General features: G+C 45.5%; 1 protein-coding gene across 1 annotated transcript in view; it reads left to right on the forward strand.

Annotated features, from left to right (window-relative positions):
• The window catches only part of Pcbd2 (pterin-4 alpha-carbinolamine dehydratase 2), a 46,851-nt gene extending 34,506 nt beyond the window's left edge, over positions 1–12,345 (forward strand). Inside the window, exons 3-4 of the mRNA XM_028771984.1 lie at positions 10,825–10,905; positions 12,092–12,345. Of these exons, the coding sequence (XP_028627817.1) occupies positions 10,825–10,905; positions 12,092–12,187 (177 nt within the window). The 3' untranslated portion in view covers positions 12,188–12,345. The remainder of the gene's footprint in view (positions 1–10,824; positions 10,906–12,091) is intronic.
• The last annotated feature ends 431 nt before the right edge of the window (positions 12,346–12,776 follow it).

Raw genomic sequence — 12,776 nt, forward strand, 5'->3', positions numbered from 1 at the left:
CACTTGGTCTTCCTTCTTTATGGGCTTCATGTGGCCTGTGAGTTGCATCTTGGGCATTTCAAGGTTCTAGGCTAATATCCAATAATCAGTGAGTGAATACCATGTGTAGAACACTGGATTTTTATAATGTTGAAAATATCAAGCTTAAGGTTCAGTTTTTTTTTTTAACAGAGATTGCTAAAAGTAACAGCAAACCCCCAAAACCCCAAAGATCCTTGGTAATTTTTGTAGAAATTCTCACCCCATAAGACTCTGAAAGCTAAGGAATCAGCTTATACCAGAGGATCAGGTAAGGAAGCCCCAACAGGAACGTCCCTGTCCTGAGGCAGCCACGTGTGACAGTGAGCAGTAGGGTACCAGGCAATGTTGTGACCTTAGAGAATTCCAGTGAGTGCTTCTCTTGCGCGTCCTCTTGCCCTGGTTTTGAAGCTGTGTGTCTGTCTGTACTAGCGGACAGCAGTCAGGAGACTGGTGGCATGCGTGTGCTGTTCGAAGAGTACAAACTTGAGGGTTGAGGGAACCCAAGGACTGGATAATCAGACCAGGTAGCTGTCCGCTCAAAAGTAGCCGATGGGGACACAGGGGACGGAGTGGGGAGTGGGGGTGAGGGTGGAGAAGGCCAGCAATGGTGGTGTCTTTCTGCGGAAAGAGCAGTTGGGTAGAATGCCTTTTTTTTTTTGGTACAAATCGGTTTCTGGACTCTGTTTGAAGACCTCTCACCTGACTAGACCTGAAGTCAAGGTAGATCGTGTGCAGAGGATGTCGTTCAGACTCTGCTGTCCTGAGAGCTGGGTGCTTCTGCGGATAGACACGTACTGGGGGGAGGGAGGCTTCGCTGGTGTAGGAACGTGCTAAATAGGACAGGTCCTGATCCTGCAGCCTTGCTTTTTCTTTTGGTGATGTGTTTTGAAGGAGGTGCCATGCTTCGACGAGCTCGATGCTTTCTTTTTCCAATCAACTGTCTAATGTACTGTAGTAGTTACCAAAGAATGGTGATGTTGAAATGAAGACCATTATCTTTAGTATCATCAGCGTGTGTGTGTCTGTGTGTCTGTGTTTAGAAGTTAGCATGCTCTTTCCCAGGTGGCATGCTTATTGTAACTAAGAGGACTATAATTCAGCCTGGGGCAGGGTAGAGTGGTGGCTGAGGCAGGGTAGAGTGGTGGCTGGGGCAGGGTAGAGTGGTGGCTGGGTCAGGGTAGAGTGGTGGCTGGCTCTACCTGAGAGAATGAGACAATTGCATGAGAAAGCCAGTTCTGTTTAGAGTTGTCCCAAGTTGTCGGAAGTGGTGAGCTCTGTGGCAGATTAGGTACAGGGCTGGTAGACTGCTGCCCCAGGACTGATGGCCCCAGGCAGATGGAAGTCCACGGAATGGTCCTCGGGCCTCTCACACACACACAAGATATACACTGACACATAGATACACACAGATACACACACAGATACACACACACACACACACACACACACACACACACACACACACCTCTCTGTACTTGAGAAGTCTAGTCCTTGCCTGAGCTGCTCACTGACCCTGAGAAAGTCTTCCTGTGGCAACACCCACTTAAAGAAACAGTTCTCAAGATGTTGTAGGGGTTTCTGAGCCCTGAAAAGGTAAATTTGTCTCCAGGTTGGTTTGGAAAAGAATGTTTCCTTTCCGGGCCACAGGTGCTACAGTGTTCAAGCGTTCTGAGTATAACCTGAAGCAGTGGGGTACCTGGTCCTGGGGAGGGTGGTGCACGGATTGCCTGGTTCACACAGGAAGAGGAGTCCCTGTTAAGGAACGCCACTGATGTCATGTAGCCCATGTCTACTGCAGTCTGGAGCTGAATGCAGTTGACCCCAAACTCTGTAGTTGACCCCTGGGCTCATGGAGAGAGGGAAAAGTCTGAGTGAAGTACATCTTTGACTGGGTCTGTCCCTCACGATTCTGGTCAAGAGTCTTGTGTTGACCCACAAATTAAGATCTGATGTTTCCTTCATAGGGACTGAAATAGCGAACAGGGTTTTCAACTGAAAGTTACAGGGGGCAGAGAATGGTTTCCCCAGCGCACCAAGCAATGTTTATGTGATTGATGTCACCAACGCGGAGGGAAGGTCCTGTCCCGTGACAGGCATATGCTTGGCAATGATCTTGCCTTGTATTTTCCTTAATAATTTTCATTATTTTTAATTAAAGTTGAAGAAGTGCAGACTCTAGCTGAAATTAAGGTAGGCTGTGTTGCCGGAATCTGGTAATTACTTTAATTGATCACAAGATAGTTTCCTTGATCACCAATTAGAGTAAATTGCCGATCAAGTTTCAAGACGTGAAGAAATGCCCAAACTGATTTATGTAATAGTGTTTCCATTTCTAATCAGACATAAATATCATTTCCTTCCACAGCAATTGTGTTTTTTAAAAGAAGGGTTAAGGGCCTACAAACATGAAGGTGATTCGTAAACAATAGCGAGTTCTAATTCATTGAATCAGTGAGGGAAGTATTTACTGGCTTAATGGAGGTTGTACTGGGGAAATGATTTGGGAGTACCTGGTGCTCATTTTCTTAGTGGGAGATATGTTCTTTTTTAGTACGTAATTAAAATAGTCTATAATCAAAATATGAAGGCAGTTGATTTGAAGGACATATATCAAAGGGAGTCATGCTGAGAACCGAAAGGTTCATAATATAAATGTGCCCAGAGTTAAGCCTGTGAGCTTCAGTACGTCATACATGTGACTAGGTCCGAGGCTGCGCTCTGAGTGCACGGTGCTGGGACATGTTTCACAGATTGATACGGATTCCTGTTTTGGTTTTGTTCATCTGATAGTCTTCCACGGAGTAAAAATGAAACAAAAGTAACTTTTGAGAAAAATTCAAGTTTCCAAAGAAGACTTGATTTGGGGTTCATGGAAAAAAATCTTTAATTGCTGGTGGTTTGGAGATTTCCAAATGACAAACTCGGTTGGCCCAATTTGCTGTGATTGTAATGCTCACATTCCTGGGAATGGTGGAGCGACTCAGGGACTCAGACTTCATCATGCACTCGGGGCTTGGTCACGAAATGTTTGTAATTTGCAATACAGGAAAGACTGAAACTATTATCAGCCATTATATGTTATTTGTTGACCATATGTTTGTTTGAAATGGCCGTGGCCCAACAGAACACGGCTCATAGACAAACTATGCTGTAAATTGGCACTAAAAACCCACCTCAACAGGTAGGCATATGTTAAGAAGTTAACATGAGCCAAGGTATTTTAATATGAACCATATTACATACGTTGCAGGATCCTGGCTCCCTCTACAGTGATAACTTCATTTGCATACTCCTTCATTTGTTTTGTTTTGTTTTGTTTTTTTTCCTCAAAGCTAACTCTTAAAACTAGATCAAATGTAGTCATTGTACAAATTCAAAAGGTTCTAAGAATGCAGTGATTTCTTCTGGTTTCTGGCCCTGGTCACCTGCTTCTCAGCCCCTGCCTCCAACCACGTACATTGTTCCTGTAGGTCCATATTGCTCAAAGAGAGTAGTGCACAGGGAGGCTTGGGCATGGCCCGTCTGCACACACAGCTCACAGACTAGTGTGCACTTCTCATTCAGCAGAGGTTCTTGGCATTCCTGTGTTTTCACTTCCTTCTTGATGACTGCATGTATTCCTGTGAATAAATGTATCGCAAGCTACACTATCTCTCTTCTAGTCAGTGCTGCAACAAAGTAATAAATTATACTATTATAACTGTTGTATGAATATCTGCAACAAAGTAATAAACTATGCTATTATAATTGTTGTATGAGTGTCTGCAGTGACAAGTTCTGAGAAATGAAACTGTTTATTCTAAAGTCATGGACTTGTGTGTATGCACATGCATATGTGTATGTGTGTGTGTGTGTATCTGTGTAAGAATATGTGTGCCATGGTGCATGTGTAGAGGCCAGAGGATCATTTACGCAGTTGGTTCTTTTCACTGTGGATTCCAGGCCCTGAACTCCAGTAGTCAGGTTGTGTGACAAGCACTTTTATGTACTGATCCATCTTGCTGTCTCCTGACCCATCCCCCTTTTAAAGCCAGAGTCTCAGTATGGCGTCTTGGCTCATCTGGAATTCACTATAGAGACCAGGGTGGCCTCAAAGACACAGAGATCTGCCTGCCTCTGCTCCCAAGTGCTAGGACTAAAAGTGTGTGCCACCACTTTTTTTTTTAATCATTTTATTTTTAATTTTGTGTATAGCTGTGTGTTTGTGTGTATGTGTCCCCTGAAGCTGGAGTTCCAGAAATGGAACTGTACTGGAAGAGCAGCAAGGCCCCTTAACTGCTCAGTCTTCTCTCCAGCCTTCTCTCCCAGGTATATTACATGTGACAGATTATATTACAGGCTGGTCTCAAGCTTGGGTGCTCCTGGCTCAGCTTCCTCAGTGTTTGACTACAGCTGTGTGCTGCCATGCCTCTCAAAGGCATTTATGTTAATATATACCTAAGGTTTTTTTTTTTTCTTCCAGAATTTTATGCATGAGCACTTCTTCTGTATCACCCAGCTTCTTCCTTTCCCTTTGTATATTTTTAAAATCATCACTTATTTATTTATCTATTTATATTTCATTTATTTATTCAATGTGTATGGATGTTTTGTCTGCAGGTATATCTGTGCACCAAGTATGTGCCTGGTGCCTGAGGAGGTGCCAAGATGATGGATTCCCAGGGATTAGAGTTACAGACACTTGTGAGCCACTATACAGGTGCTGAGACTCAAACCTGGATCCTCTGGAAGAGCAATCAGTGCTCTTAACCACTGAGCCACCTCTCTCCAGGCCCTTCTAACTGTAAAAATTTTTAAAAGGGGGGTGTTATTTATTATAAACAACAACAGAACTAGCCCTCAATTTCCCCCACCCCCAAAATACTTTAAACGATTTGTTTATTTTCATTTTTTATTTGTATGAGTGTTTGTCAGCATATGTCGAGCACATCACGAACGTGCAGTAGCTGTGGGGGTCAGAAGTGGGTGTTGGATCACTTGGAACTGAATTATGGGCAGTTGTAACTAATGTGGGTGCTGGGAACCTAACACAGGGCCTCTGCAAGAGCAGCAAGTGCTCCTAACCACTGAGCAGCACTGCACAGCCCTTCACAGCCCCTGCCCAGCATCTTAGAAGAGGGCTTATTTATGGAAACGTAAATGTTTTACTTGCCTGTATTTTTCTGTACTTTCTGCCTCGTTAGTTTTGAGGCTTTCCGTCATGACTTGGGTTGTGTGTCTTCATTGTTTGCGTTTGTAAAGTGTGATGAGGCTATGCTTGCTTAAACCTTCAATTACGGCGATGCTCTTTATGGTGTTTTGGTATGTTTTCAAGTTTTAAGATGTGTTTTCCTTAGTTGGGAACGTTTACTTTATTTTCAGTCTGGAGGGTACTATTACGCATATAGTTCTGCAGGACAAATGCAGGCCTCTCTCCTCAACACACTCCCACTGAAGCGCATCAGAGCTCAGGTGCTGTCTGTCTGTCCCTCTCTTCCACTGTTAGCTCTGCTTGATACTGCTGTGGCAAATAGGCTTATGTCAGACCCTTAATTGGTCTAGTTGTGTTATGTGATTTGTGTGCACACATGTGCGTGTGCATGCGTGTTCACACACATGTGTGTGCATGTGTGTGTGCACATGTGTTCACACATATGCGTGTGTATGTGTATGCAGAGCAGAGAATAACTTTTTAGGATGGATCTTCCCTTTCCAACTCTCCATGGATAGAACTTCCAGGCTCAGAAGGCAGGAGCCGTCTCACTAGCCTCTCTCTAAGATGTTTCTTTTACAACTTTTTCTCTTTCAGTCCTGGAGATCAAATCCAGGGCTTCTGTATGTGCCAATGCCCAGTGTTCTCCCTCTGAGCCTCCCTGTCCCCTGGCTACATTTATGACTTTTCCCCTTGCTGTGGCAAGTAGGCTTTTGTCAGACCCTTTATTTTTCTCATTTATTTATTTTCTAATTCCTTTATGTAGTTGGTTTATTTATTTTCTTTTCTTTATTTTATATTTATCGGTATTTTTGCCTGCATGCATGTCTGTGTACCATGTGCATGCCTGGTGCCCAGGGAGTTCAGAAGAGGGCGTTGAATCCCCTGGGCCTGGTGTTACAGTTGGTTTGATCTGCTATGTGGGTGATGGGACTTGAACCCAGGTCCTCTGCAAGAGCAGCAGTGCTCTTAACCACTGAGCCACCTCTCCCGCTTGTTGGCTTTTATTCATTGCCCTTTCCTTATCAGCCTGGGTTGTTGGGAGTCTGTTCCATTTCCAGCTTTGTTGAGTGGAGTGAATTTAGAAGGGCTACACTTACTTTTTTTGATTCAAATAATTTTTTATTTTTATTTTACTTACTCACTGTCCATCCTGCTCACTGCCCCCCTCCCAGTCACCCCCTTCCACAGCTCTTCCCTCATCTCCATCCCCTTCCCTGAGCGGGTGGGAGCCCCTCTGGGCATCTCCTCACCCTGGCACAGAGAGTCTCTGCAGGACTATGTACATCCTCTCCCACTGAGGACAGACAAGGCATCCCAGCTAGAACAGGCAACAGCTTTTGGGATAGCCCTTGCCCCAGGTGTTCAGGACCCACATGAAGACCAAGCTGCACATCTGCTACTTATGTGCGGGGAGGCCTAGGTCCAGCCTGCCATGTACGTTCTTTGGTTGGTTGTTCAGTCTCTGAGAGCCCCAAGGGTCCAGGTGAGTTGACTCTGTTGGTCTTCCTGTAGAGTTATATCCCCCTCAGGGCCACAATCTTTCCTTCTCCCATAAGAGCCCCCAAGCTCCATCCACTGTTTGACTATGGGTGTCTGTATCTGTCTGAGTCAGCCGCTCGCTGCTGGGTGGAGCCTCTCAGAAGGCAGCATGCTAGACTCCTGTCTACGAGCATAATAGAATACCATTAATAGTGTGAGGGGTTGGTGCTTGCCCATGGGTTGGGTCTCAAGTCGGGCTGGTTATTGGTTGGCCGTTCCCTCAGTCTCCTCCATCCCCCATCCCTACGTTTCTTGTAGACAGGATACATTTAGGGTTGAAAGTTTTGTGGGTGTGTTTGTGTCCCTATTGCTCCACTGGGGCTCCTGCCTGACTACAGGAGGCGGCCTCTTCAGGTTCCATATTCCCAGTGTAGTGAGTCATAGCTAAGGTCACCCCCATTGATTCTTGGGTGCCTCACTTATCCCAGGTTTCTGTTTCATCCTGGAGATGCCTCCCGCCTTCCCATCTCCGTTAGTTGCATATTTCCGTCCATTCTCGTGGACATCTAGCCGTCTGTCCTGTCCTTCCCCACACCTGATCCTGACCCCCCCCCATTCTCTTTCCCATCTCCTCTTCCTCCCGATTCCCTCCCTCTATCTGCCCCTCATGACTATTTTATTTCCCCTTCTGAGATTCAAGCTTCCTTTCTTGTGGATTCCTTCTTATTTAGCTTCTTTGGGTCTGGGGGGTGTAGCATGGGTATCCTGTTTTTTATGGCTAATAACCACTTATCATAGACCACATAGCATGCTTGTTCTTTTAGGACTGGCTTATCTCACTACGATGAGATTCTAAAGTTCCATCCATTTGCCTGCAGAATTCATTATGTCTTTGTTTTTAATAGCTGAGTAGTATTCCATTGTGTAGATGTACCACATTTTCTTGGGAATAGTTCTACCTCAGTTCTACCAGCTACACTACTCCTGGGATTAGACCCAAAAGATGTTCCACCAACCCACAAAGACACTTGCTCAACCGTGTTCATAGCAGCTTTATTCATAATAGCCAGAAACCGCATGGATATGGAAAATGTGGCCTACACTCTTAATACCTCGAGGTCATTAGATTCCAACCGGAGCCTCGCTAAGCAGCAGCTAGGGCTGTGAAGAGGAGTTTTTGAAAGAGGACCGTCGCCTGTGCTCACTGCTGACGTACGTGGCTGTTTGGTTCCTTCAGCATCCTCCACGTAACCACAGTCCTCCCTCCTCCTCTCCCCGCTTGCCACTCATCCGAACTCCTGCAGCCGTAGATCTTGTGACTTGTGTGCTGCGATGGGCATTCTCAGGGTGCAAGCTTGGAACGAGGTATATAACAGATCTGCTGTGTTGTGTGGGAGGAGGCAGCTGGGATTTCTTTTTTGCCCTCTGAGCCAAATTACGGGATTATTAGACTTTGTGATGTCTTCTTTACTAAATTAAAATTTTTTAAATTAATTTTTTATTGGATATTTTATTTACATTTCAGATATATTAAATTAAATGTATATCATTCTTGTCATCATCGTTATCGCCATTAATTAGTGTGTGTGTGTGTGTGTACCATGGTAAATATGGAGGTCAAAGAACAACTTTTGGGAGTTGGTTCTTTCGTCTTACTTATTGTCCAACTTATGTGGCAAATGTTTCTACCTGCCAAGCCATCTCACTGCCCTATGATGTCATCTGTCTATCATCTGTCTATCTATCTATCTATCTATCTATCTATCTATCTATCTATCTATCTTATATCATCCTCTCTCTCTCTCTCTCTCTCTCTCTCTCTGTCTTTCTCTCTCTCTCTCTCTCGGCAGGGTCTCACTCTATAGTTCTGTCTGGCCTGGAACTCTTTGTGTAGAACAAACTGGCCTCAAACTCATAGAAATCTGCCTGCCTTTGCCTCCTGTAATATTTTCTCAAATCTGAACCTTGAGGGATGGCAAGATGACTCAGTGGGTAGAGGTCATACCCCAAGCCTGATGCCCTGAGTTCACTGTGGTTCTGTACAACCTGTACAACCACTGCGGTCATTAGCTCACAACCACAGTTGCCTGCACCAGGGGGCGGGGTGTGCTCCTAAGGCCCCTTTACCTCTGAACTACTGGTCCTTCCTAGATGTTGGGTGAGGAGGAAGTCACTGCCTTAGCTGTGTGCCCGCCACTGAGCCCACTAGGCTCTCATGATGGCTCCAAACTCATGTCACACAGATGGCCCTGGCTAATCTCGGTGGGTGACAAAACAAAGGGAATAGTCATGAATGCATGAGAGAGATTGTGGAGGGTTTGGGTAGAGATGGTAGGCTGGTGGGGGTGAGAATGATCAGTAATATGTACATATGTGAGAATGTCTGAGAACAAATTAAATCAATTAAAAAACCCGTAAGGGCTGGATAGATACCTGGATGGATACCTGGATGGATACCTGGATGGATACCTGGATGGCCAGTGATTCAGAGTGCGAGCTGCTCTGCAGAGGACCAGAGTTCCGTTCTCCATGTGGGTAGTACATAGCCATCTTTGACCCCAGCTCTAGGTTGTACATACCCACATGCAAACACACACGTATACACATAATTTTTTTTTTTTTTGGTTTTTTGAGACAGGGTTTTTCTGTGTAGCCCTGGCTGTCCTGGAACTCACTCTGTAGACCAGGCCTGCCTCTGCCTCCCAAGTGCTGGGATTAAAGGTGTGCGCCACCACCACCTGGCTAGTATACACATAATTTAAAAATAAAATCTTAAAAAGTAACTGAGAGAGAGAGAGAGAGAGAGAGAGAGAGAGAGAGAGAGAGAGAGAGAAGGAGGGAGAGTGGGAGAGAGAGGAGACTGAACAGTAAGTTTGAGGTCAGCCTGTGCTACATGGGAGAGATAAAGAAAAGGAAAATGGAGTCTAGGATCACATGACCGTGATGTCGTAGTGTCAAAATTTGAATCCAGAGTTCCCAGGTTTAAAAGGCCAGGAGGCCCTTAACCCCGTTGCTGTCTGTCACTGCTGGCCCTTTCAGAAGTCCTCTACTTCTGCCCATGCTGGATAAAAACCAGCTACTCGACAGAAGTCCTGTGTCTGAGTACCTGAAGCAGACATCCCTACAATACTCAAACCCGCCGTGGGCTCTAGGGGATCAGATTTGGAATGAAAGGGGGCAGGAGAGTAAATTTGGTTTGCTCTGGATAAGTCCGTATGTAGCTAAATGGATTTTACCCTCCCCTTCCTTTTAAAATGTATTTATACCCATGACTGACAGTTCACAGGACCAATCATGTGTGTGCCCAGTGCAGGTAATCAGCATGGTTGTGCACTCATGATCACACCAGATGTGCCAAGTCCAGACGGCAGTCAGAAAGTTAATCTTTTCTTCAGCTTCTTACGGACTTTGTGGTCCCCTTCCACAGACGCCCCTGAGCCTTAGAGGGGGTGTGTAAAGTAGGATCATTATTTGCAGCCGCCATCATAAAAGTGTGAAAGAAAGCAAAGAAGAAACACAGGCCTTTTGCTTGGCATCTCTTTTCCCTGGGGTATGAGCCTGGCTGCCCACGTTGGGTGGGGTCCTTGGCTTGTTTCCAGGCTCATCTTCTGCTGTGGCACTCCATCACCTCAGCTTGTGGGGCTGTAGTCATGTAGCATGGTGGTGAAGGTAGGCTTCACTGGCTGTCCCCTGAAGGGGTGGGCTGGGACAGCTGTTGGCCTTTCTCCACAGCCCTGCCGCTGATGGCTGAAGTACCCCATCCACTAAAAACAGAAGGAACAGCTAAGAAGCAAATTGGCTCCCTCGGTCGGAGCAGGCAGATCCAGGGCGCTGGGTTGAAGGGAAATTATTCCAGTGCAGTCGGGAGCCCTAGGACAATTAAGCCGTCCAGACAGGTCACTAGGTGACACTCATTTCCTGGTTTGTTTATTTGAGCCAGATTGTTTCCCCACCTAGCAGTCTGCTGCCCCGGTGCCCTGGCTTGCCGAGAGCAGCCCTTCCCTTGTGATTTCCCAGGCTACCCCAGCATGCCAGCAAGCCTTTATCTGGTTGGGTGGCTTTGGGGTCTCCCAGCTCCAGAGCTCAGGGCGGGGCAGGGAACTAACTACTCTGGATGTGGTGTTTTGCAGGCGTTTGGCTTTATGTCCAGGGTTGCCCTGCAAGCAGAGAAGATGAATCACCACCCAGAATGGTTCAACGTGTACAACAAGGTGACTGAACTTCTTTAATTTTGGAATTGAAGAGACTTATGACTCCACAGAAAGTGCTGAGAAAGTATTCTCTAAGGAGGCCGGTGTGTCCTTGGTAATCAGTGACGCAGGCAGGCAGGCCGCTCCTGAGACAGAGCTCATTTTTCAGAAGTTTGGGTTAGATTAGGCTCCTGAGTTGATCTTGGATATCATCCATGAAGCTAAAATTTTTGTGGCAGGGGATTTCTCTGGAGGAGTCTCTTATTTAAATCAGTCTCTCTATGTATCCCTGGAACTCACTATGAATACCAGGCTTGAGGGAGATCCTCCTGCCTCAGCTTTGAGTTTTGTGAGATTATAGTCACGTGCCACCATGCCAAACTCAGTTACCTGAGTTCTCAGAGTTTTAATTTGAAACTCTGAATAATAGTTTATTTCTTTTAATAATTTATTAAAAGGGATGGTAGCAAATCAGATAGCATGGCTTTATGTGTCTCGCCGAAATAAATCTCAGAAAACGTTTCTTTGTGGTAAATGTTTATTAAAGTTTTGATCTCCAGAGGGCAGGCTGAAAAGTTTTAAGGGGTGCAGCGAGGACACCCCCCTCCCCCAAGAGTATCCTGCCCTTATGGTCTCAGATTCGGGTAGATATCCAGATAGATATTATCTGGGTTTCTCTGGAGGTTTGTAAGTCATCTTTGAGAAATGAGAATTCCACTTTGTGATTTTAAAAAAGGAGCAATTCCTAACTGTCCAGTTCCGGGTTGAACTTGTCCTACCTGGATGTTTCTTTTTGCTTTTCAGTCTTCTTGTTGAGACGTGTTCTCACACGTTTCCTCAGTCGGCAGCTTTTGTACCTCACTCAGCTACTGCCTGACAGGTCTGCTTGCCCTTCCCTGGTGGCCTGACCAGAGCTGGTGTGAGTCAAGTTCTGGAGTTAAAATGGACCTGCCGTCTCCTATCCTTCAGGAAGTGAGATTTTCCATGCTGGCAGCCGACTCCCCTCACCCTCTGGGAGTGTTTCTTTGGTGGCTGCTGCAAAGCTCGATGGGTCTGGGAAACTCAGTGTTTCTCTATGATGTGTTTTCTGAGTCAGCTAACTTCCAGGTCTCAAATATGAATGTTGAGAAGTAGACTGATACCTGCTGCCAGGGAGAAAGCCCACAGGTCCCTGCTCAGATCTGAAAAACTGCTTTTGTCTTCGTAGGTCCAGATCACTCTCACCTCGCACGACTGTGGAGGCCTGACCAAGCGTGACGTGAAGCTGGCCCAGTTCATTGAAAAAGCTGCTTCTTCTCTGTGATCGCCTTCAAAATGCATGTAAAGATCCGACACCTGCCTGCTCGTCTGCAGTGTGCTTTGAAAGGCATTTATGTTAATAAATTGTCATAAAGTAGTTCATATTTACCTGTATACATTTCTGTATGATAGATACTCAAATACAGAATGATTTGAAGCCAAGCCTGGGTTGTCATTGCATCTAGAAAAGACATACGCTAAACCAACCTGAATCATTTAAAAATTAAAAATGTGCGTGTGCATGTACGTACGTACGTATGTATGTACGTACGTACGTGTGTGTGTGTGTCTTTGAATGTGTGCATGTGAGTACAGATGTTTATGGAGTTGCAGGACCTTCTGGAGCAGTTGTGATGTGTCTGACATGGGTTTGAGAACTGAACTCAGAGCCTCTGAAAGAGCAATCTAAGCTCCTAACTGCTGAGCATCCCCACCTGGGCTGCTGTATGAAGAACACTTTCAAAGAAATACAACTTAAAAAAATTTTTTTCTAGACATGTTCTTAATATGTAGCTAGACTGGCTTTGTATTGTCTACATAGTCCAGACTGGCCTAAAAAAAATGTGTTTTTGTTTTTAGGTTTACTTTGTTTT

Source organism: Grammomys surdaster, unplaced genomic scaffold, assembly GCF_004785775.1.
Source record: "Grammomys surdaster isolate TR1022 unplaced genomic scaffold, NIH_TR_1.0 211, whole genome shotgun sequence".
In the NCBI taxonomy this organism is placed as follows: Eukaryota; Metazoa; Chordata; class Mammalia; order Rodentia; family Muridae; genus Grammomys; species Grammomys surdaster.